Consider the following 8,934-nt stretch of genomic DNA (forward strand, 5'->3'; position numbering starts at 1 on the left):
TACATATATACCTCACAACTCAACTGACATCAATGTGCTAATGCAAAGCTGTTCAGTAATACCTGAATATTGTATTCCCCCCACCCAACCCCCCAAAAAGAGTGGCTTGTTGTGTTACCCTGGTAAAAGTAGAAAACATGTAGAGATCCATTCTTTATTTTTCTGGTGTCTTCTTAAATTAGGATCTGGTTTAAAATGAGTTCTAACCAAAGATGTTATATTCCCTGTCTGGGAACAACAAATAACTAAATTATTACCTGGATACATAATTCTTTTCATAATCTGGTTTAATCTTGGTTTATTCCCCAGCACAACCTTTGTTGCCATGCAAGATGGAATATCAACCAAGTTTGAGCCCCAAAACTGTCCCTAAGTTAGCATTTTGACTCAGCTTACGTATATCTGAACCCCCCCAAAGAACCACTTCCAGGAGTAATGAAAAGCTACTTCCTGGAATGTGAGCAGTGTTTTGGGGACTGGGAAGCAGGGTGGCTCCCAAAGTCTCAAGAAGCCTTCTGAAGCTGCTTACAATCCCACAGGCACTGAACAAAGCCTTGAAAGAATGCAGGCAGGCCAGGTAGCCATTCCTTGCCGATTGTTGGGAATCAGGTGGGCTCACTATGAGAAGGGCCAGCCACTGCCATTAGGACCTGGCTGGCAAGGTATATCTTGCAGTTGCCTCTTTTTATTTTAACAAAATGAAAGCCCCAATGAGGCTATGCTTAAAAATGAACAATTGAAGACACCCACCTGAAATACCAGCATAACAAAAATTCCAGCACAACCAAAAGAAACCATGCCGAAAAACCCAAACCCAAATGAAAATGTTAATTTTTAAGTACACACCCTTAATACCAAACACAGCTCTTGGGGGAGGTGAGGGAAAAAGCAAAGGTGATAAAAACAGCATTTGTTGAAGCAAAGCAGTGTATGATAATCAGCAAGTAGACCCCACTTTTGCAAACTAACCATAGTTAAAATTCTCCACGTTAGGTCTGAGGTAAGCCAGTGAGCACATGCAGATGTTGTGCTTGCCAGTTCACTTGAATGGAAAGAATAATTTCATGTGCAAACCATTCACATAGTTTGCACATGAAAGCTGCTATATCCAGTGAAATGAATGAGAAGACCCTTTGCATGCATCTCTGCACACATGCATAAAATGGGTTTGAATTTGGGTATATGCACTGGCTAAATTTAATGTAGCTCTGCTAAGATTATTTATCGTGGAATTTTAATCCATTTTAAACCATTTTAAAATGATGTTCATTGTCCACAGCCTAAGGGTGAGGTTTTAAAGTCGTAGGTAGCCCCTTTTCCCCCTTTCTGTTAAGATCAGGCTAACTTATTTGATACAGGAATTCAATAAGTTGTCCAAATAAGATCCAGCCTAGCCTAAAGGGGACAGCACAAAGCCATCTTGTGAGACTGTTTTTCTTTCATTGATGAGTAACATCTGTTTCCTTTTTCTTAAAAATAAATGTAGGAGCAACTGAAGGACGATGATGGGGACTTTATTGTCAATAACGATGAACTGGCAATAAATTGTGCAACCTCAGACTCTTCTCCGATGCCAGCACAGAGCTCAAGAGATGCACCCGACCCTCTGGGCAAAGAAAACATTTATGAAGGGGATCTGGGCTTGGGAGGGTATGAACTCAAATCTGAGCCTACTCCATGGGAAGCCTCAGCCTGAAGTTCAGTGAGAATATATATGACAAGCAGCTCAAGAAGGAATGCAAGCCATGCTTATTCTGCAGAGTTAGCAAGAAGCTCAAAAACGTATTAAGGGCATAAACAGAAAAGAAGTGCAACTTTGCTGACTCTGTCCCTGGAGCCTGGAGCAACAAGAGTTTATTACCATCCCATATATTATGCAGCTACAGTTAATTTTTCTGACAGTGGGCATTTTTAATAACGAAATTGAGGGCACTGCCTGTCTGCCAATGACACATGTATGCCTGAGCCTGGAACCTATGATTACCTTCTTCTAAGCTGGATCCCATGACTCATTCCTAGTAAGTCTTTCTTCAATAGAGAATGACTTCCTCCAATTGAGAATAGCTGTTTTCCAATGAGAGGAGGCTTTTCCATTAGAAAAAGCTTTTCTTGGCTGAAAGGTGTCTTGGCAGAAGCAAATTTGGCAGAGAAGAAGAAGAGTTGGTTTTTATATGCCGCTTTTCTCTACCAGAAGGAGTCTCAAAACGGCTTACAATCGCTTTCCCTTTCCTCTCCCTACAACACCCTGTGAGGTAGGTGAGGCTGAGAAAGCCAGCTACAGGTGTCAAACTGACAGGTCGGTAGTTACCCGGATCCTCCTTTTTCCCTTTCTTGAAGATGGGGACAACATTCGCCCACCTCCAATCATCTGGCACCTCATCTGTTCTCAACAAAGTGTCAAAAATAAGGGACAGAGGTTCAGAGATGACATCTGCAAGTTCTTTTAGTACCCTTGGATGCAATTCATCTGCCCAGAAGACTTTGTTTCATTTAAAGAAACTAGGTGTTTATGGACTGCCCCCATAGTGATCTAGGCCACTATTCCTTTCCCCCTTGTTGTGATACGTTTTTACCATATTGAGCACTATTTCCCTCACAAGAGAAGACTGAGGAGAAATAGGAGTTAAGCAGTTCAGCCCTCTCTTCATCCTCTGATATAATTTCACTTTCTTTTCCTCGCAGTAGTCCTACAGAGTCTCTACTCTTATTCTTACTTGAAATATAACTAAAGAAGCCTTTTTTGCTATGTTTAGCACTTCTTGCTAGCCTAAGCTCCTATTGAGCTTTAGCTTTTCTAACACTCTCCCTACAATCATTGCTTGTTTGTTCATACTCATCCTTGGTAATAAGGCCTTCCTTCCCTGATATTACTGCTTAAACATCTTTATCAGTGCTGTGGTGAGCCCAAGTTCACCTAGCTGGCTGCATGTGGGGGAGTTGGTGCTCCTAACCACTACACTAAGCTGGCTCATTCAGAGGGGAGTGATAGGATCCAACCCAACTTCTCTGCTCAGACCATTCTTGTATGTGTACAAAGGTCTTTGAATGTTTTCTTCTAAGTCATTCAGTAGAGGGAAGGATAGGAATTGGACTGGCTACTGTACCCTTCAAATAGCATCTGTGGCATGAAATGGACAATTCTGCTGTAGAAACTGATGGGTGTCTTTTCCCATGACCATTACAGAGCATTATTATTATTTCAGCCTGTGGCGTTTTGCTGACAAAGGGTTAATAATATAGTGCACACCAAAAGAAACCCTAGGCATTGATATATGAGCTGCTGAGGCCTAAACAGATCAATAAGAGAGGCACTTGATATTATTATTGTGATTGAGCATGATTGCTGGTATAGACAGCAATTATGCTTTCTTCACCAATCCGTTTGCTGCCACTCCTGTGCAGTAGCTTCATAATGCAAAGTTGTGTGCTGATGTTGAACAATTTTTCATCGAGTTCTGATTTTCACCTATTATTTATGGAATCTGTGTATATAACAAGAAAAACAGAAAGAGGGGGAGAAAGGAAGATCACGCATTTAAGAATTATAGCGGAAGGTATGTAAAATCTTTTGGCCACATTCTAGCAGCTTGGTGAAGAATGAAACAGTCTAGACGGACTGAGATGCATGACCATTCTGCACTCAGCACGGAGAAAAGGTCATCTGAATCATCTATCATGAGCTCATAAACATCACTGCTCATTAGGAAAGGCTGTGGTGGAGCTCTATATACTGCAATCCTAAACAGAGTTGCATATCTAAGATCACTGACATCCTTGGACTTAGAAGGGAATAAATGTGCTGAAATAACTACTTGTGGCATGCACTGAATACTATGGACTGAGAATAATGGATAGGAAGGTTATTGTTAAATACGTGCTATTGTCAGATGTCTTCCTGGATAGATTCTGGTACTTTAGAAAGGTCTGTGATGGACAGGTTTTTTTTTCTTACCTACCTGGCAAGTCCATTCATATGGGCACCTATGAACTACAATATCTTACATATTCTAATCAGTATTGGAAGGGATGCTAGTTGGATGGCAATTTGCAACAGCTGTATTGTGAGACAGTTCAGGAACTGCCAGCTAATGAGGCCTCTACATGAAAGAATACAGTTTTCTCCCTTTTCTGTGGTTACATGTATTGTATTTGGTTGTGCCTTTCTTCCAGTATTAAAAGTTTATTCAACATCTGCAAGTGGTTGGCTCCTGTGGGGCCTTGGGGACATATGATTTTGCTTCCATTATCATGCCGTTCTCTTTTACCTCTACCTGTTTCAATATCTTATGTAATTCCATATGTATGGGCATGAATCATAAGTGTACATTTGTTCTGTATATGTCTGTTATGTTAAATCCCGAAAGCTATCCTGGTTTATATTTACAGAAATTTTCCAGTTGCCTTTTGTGGCAGAATAGGCCTTCTCTGGCCTGCAGGCCCTATTCCAACCTGCCTCCCAAGGTTTTCCAAATGCCTGGAATGGTTTCTTTTTCTCTCCTGGGTAACCCACCACCACTACCTGACATTTGTATGGAACTGCCCACTGGGAGAGTCAGGACTCCCAGATTCCCTTTCTTAGGTCTTGCCTCTGTATCTCCTGCTGCCAAATGCCTGCACACCACGGGTAGAGTTTACTACCTTGTGCATGCTTGGAGGAATAGCCAATGGCCAGTGGTATGTCCAATACTATGGGGATCTATCTGGTACAGAGAACCATTACCAGCATCAAGAGTTATATTTAAATAAAATGTTCACAAGCCTACTTTTAGCACCGCACCAGATTGAGCAAGGGATTCAAAAGAAATAGGTAAAACATGCCCTATTAGATGTTAAAATATGGGACAGGTTCCTTAGTTTCCATTAACTCGAAACTGCCTTCAGTAGTCCAGGAGAGCATATTGACCATGGCTGCCTCTTCCAGACCTCAATTAAGAGTTCTGTCTTCTCAGATGCTTTCTCCTTGCTTCCCTGCATTTTATCCCCTCTTTTTTCCACACACTGACCAGGTGAAAGGGGGGGTTTTACCATCTCATTGTCTAGACTAGGGTGGTGCGCCTTGGCTCAGTTCGGCAACCTCGGTGATCACCGAAGCCCGAGGCGGCACGTAGGAGGCCAGCACCATGGCATGGAGGGGCAGTGGCGGCACACCAGCTGGTTGCCACATGCAGACTCAGAGCAGCCACCAGCTGGTGCACCACTGCCACCTTTGCTCTCAGAGCCATGGCGCTGGCCTCTTATGTGCCACCTTGGGCTTTGGTGATCGCCAAGGCGGCTGAACGAAGCCGAAGCACACATCCCTTAGCATTTCTTTGAAGGTGGGTCAAGGTAAGTCTGGAAAACTATTGAACTGACTTCACTCCTTCCTGTCTGTTCTCTGCCCAGAGAGGGGGAATATTTAAAACTTCAGGATGAAGGTTTTGCTTACTTTGTAACCCGCCATGAGCCTTCGGTGAGTGGAAGGAAATAAATCACAAAATAAATAAATAAATAATTCCAAACTCCAAAGGAAAAAAAATTAATTTCTTCCCATCTGTATACCAGAGCAAGTGGACACAAAGGGAAGGGGGGACAGGAACACCAGTTAAATGCTACCTGCTGTTGAGAGTCCTTAGGATTAATCGGTATGCTTTGTGTACAGGCACACTTCTTTAACATGATATGAGAAACTAGGGACATCTGTGCAGACTGAAATCACGTCAGTGCAGACAGAGTAAGTTAGGTAGATATATTCTATGGTGTTCCTCAAATAATCATAAACTCATAACATTCCCACATAGGCAAGACTTAACAGATTTAAGACAAACCCTGAAGCAGTTTGTCTTTAGCACACCACTTTTGCACATCTATTACTATGCTGTATAGAATCTACAAACTAATTGCTTCTAATGCATACATGTACAGGTTCACTGTACAGAAAAATCACACAACTGGAAGTACAAGAAGTAATCCAAAGGACAAGAAGAAGGTATTTCACAAAATGTTCTTTGAATACAATTCAGCACAAAGACCTCAAGTAAATTGAATAAATAGGAATAACCATGCTTAATTCTGTACTAGTTTACCTTTTTTCTTAATTCAGAAAGGCAGCCTCAGGTTGCTATCACAATGACATAAAAATGTTCCTTTCATGATGGTGAAACCATAAGGGAACGTTTATGCAACAAAAACTCATAATTCTGACCGTCTGTGATCTGTAAGAATAAATGTCAAGGCATCTTAATGAAACAGAGAATAATTGTAAAGTGGAATGGGCTTTGGTTCCATCACAGATGGAAACAGCAACACAAACTTAAATATAATCAAGTTTTAATCTTGCTTTTCCAAGTCTAATTAATTTCTGGTAGAATGTAATGCTACAGCAGCTGCTTTAAAGCATAAATTTAAAAATGAGAATGCTAAGTACTCTGTAGCAGATCAGAAATTGAAATGAAGTTTTATTTCATTTTTTTTTCCAAAACATGAATCAACTTGCTTCAAAGGATTCTAGTCCCCACAAGGAAAGATATCTTTGGGCTCCATTAATATATGACCCTGATAAAAAGAAATCATGAATTTATAGCTCCTGTGTATGTTATATCTAGCCACACTAAAGAGGGAGAGTAATGAAGAACCTTACATATGAGGGGCTCTGCGCCTGCATGCGTACACCAGTCTGCGCACCGGCACTGGCACCCGCCCCTCCCCTTCCCCCCGAGCCACAGCACTGGCTCCTTCGGGCACGAACGGCCACTTTGGACACCAAAGCACCCAACCCTGACTGCCTGGACTATTTAATGCCCCAAGCTAGAAGTGGGAATATCAGAAGAAGGATTTATGATAGGTGGCTAGATAAACCCTTCACCTGAACCTGCTGGTTTATGGAGGACTTCTGAGATCATGAGGCCTAATCAGACATTTACTAGGCATGTTGGTGCTAGAGTGTAAGAACAGGGCTTCAAGGTGGCTGGCCTGGGCCCTGTAGTCCTCTACCGGTGGTGAGCAAACAAAGTTACACAAGACATAGTTCATGGGAAACAGAACTCAGCCCAGCCAATGGATTATATAAAGCTGCAATTCTGTGAACCTTCTTGAGTTTAATGCAATTTGAGTGCAGAGAATGGGACGTGCTTCCTGTTCCCCATCCTTCTCCATCTCATCTGAAATCAATCTTGCACTTCTCCCCACTGGGAGATCAATTTCTCAAGAAGCACATGGAACAGAAAGCACAAATCAATTTCCCACCCTCTGCTCCCCTCCCCCATTTTTTTTCTCATGGCTGAAATGACACAGTGATAAAATCCAAGGGGGTTGGGGGAGGAGAATGCTGCATTCCATATAGAGAAGCTGTTAGGAATAAAGTCTCACATTGCCCTCTGCAAGCTGACTCTTCTCCATAACGAGCATTTGGGGCTTTGGTTCCACAGATTTAACTACCGTCTTAACTATAATTATCAATAGGACTCTAACAGTCCCCCTGAACGACAACTAATTGTGTGTGTGTGTGTCCAGCAGAAGCAATGGAAATTATTCTCAACTAACCTGAAGGCTTTGTTTGGGACAGCTGAATGTTCTGTCTGTTTTAATTAATGATATGAAGTACTGAGGACTTGACTGATGGTTATACTTTATTTGAAAATCCTTCATATTTGTAGTCTTTGGTCTTTGCTGTGACCTCTCCAAAAAGAACCCCTCATTACCCACCTACAGATGTGCATGTAAAGTGTTGACCAGTGACAGCCAACTTATGGTGACCCCGTAGCTTTTGAGATCTAACAAGATCAAGCCTGCCTGGGCCATCCAGGTCATACACAGCTTCAGTGGTTTCCTTCCACCTGTAATGTGACTATTTCATTGTGACATTGACCCATTTATCCCATTCCAGCTATGGCTTGTACATCATGCAACCGACACCCAGTGCTGTACAGTGGTTAGCTATTCAGTTTGGAGTGGCAAGATGTAACCCTTCCACGAACCTTCCTCAGTAACCTTGGAGCAGTCACTCTTGCTCAGCCTGACCTACTTCATGTGGATGTGAAGTTAACACAGGGAGGAGAAAAACAGGTATCCCACTCTGACCTCCTTGAAGAACAGGCAGAAAATATAAGAGATATATGTCTAGGTGGAGACTGTGCCCCTAAAAGCCGTGCTAATCACATGGATCCCCACTTTCCACTTGCAGGAAGTACATCTGCTGTAGAAAAAGGGCTCAGCTTTGGACAACTTCTCTGTTACACAGCATATTCCCATTTTGTCCCAACACTATTCCGGGGGGGGGGGGGTCCAGTAGCCCCTTTCTTGGGAGGACATGACTGATAGGAGAAAGTGAGGAAATCCAGATCTAAGCCATATATCTTTCCCATGCAACTGACACAACATTGGAATGAAGAAGGAAGGGGGATATGTGACCTATAACAAATGTACCTGATCCCATTGCTACCGCCCATCAGATGAGTCACAATGAACCAGACTCCATAATGGGTAGCATTCAAAAAGCACTATAGGCATTTCAACGGAGAAGGATTGGATTAAAAAAAAATAGCAGGCATCCTGGGCCCTTTAAAAGTTACTGCTGAAGATCCCAGTGACCACCTGACTGGCTGGATCTGTTCAGGATTCACTTCTTGCATTAACTGGAAGTCTCACAAGGTTGGGGCAGGGAGATAAGCTTATTCTGGGCACACATACCCTAGGGGATGGTGTGCTAATTTTGCTTCTTTTAACATTTTGCTTTTAAAGTCAAGCAGAAAAAAACAACCTGCTTTAAAAGGGGCTCAAAAATTAACATGGGGGGGTCTTTTTAACAGCCTGTGCCATTACGGCACAGGGAAATCTGATGGATATTAATAAGCCAGTACTGCTACTTTATTCAGTTAAAAGAGTCATCTCTCCAAGATGCATTAAAATAATGTACTCTAAAGAAGTAACTACACAAGAAGACAGGATTGCCAAGCATTA

The 8,934-nt window shown here is 42.2% G+C and overlaps 1 protein-coding gene across 1 annotated transcript in view; it reads left to right on the top strand.

The window, feature by feature from the left end:
- SLC9A9 (solute carrier family 9 member A9) overlaps nt 1-4,932 on the top strand; it is a 303,560-nt gene extending 298,628 nt beyond the window's left edge. Inside the window, exon 16 of the mRNA XM_077348768.1 lies at nt 1,487-4,932. Within this exon, the coding sequence (XP_077204883.1) occupies nt 1,487-1,696 (210 nt within the window). The 3' untranslated portion in view covers nt 1,697-4,932. The remainder of the gene's footprint in view (nt 1-1,486) is intronic.
- Nucleotides 4,933-8,934: the final 4,002 nt, after the last annotated feature.

The sequence above is a fragment of the Paroedura picta genome, chromosome 8 (genome assembly GCF_049243985.1).
Source record: "Paroedura picta isolate Pp20150507F chromosome 8, Ppicta_v3.0, whole genome shotgun sequence".
In the NCBI taxonomy this organism is placed as follows: domain Eukaryota; kingdom Metazoa; phylum Chordata; class Lepidosauria; order Squamata; family Gekkonidae; genus Paroedura; species Paroedura picta.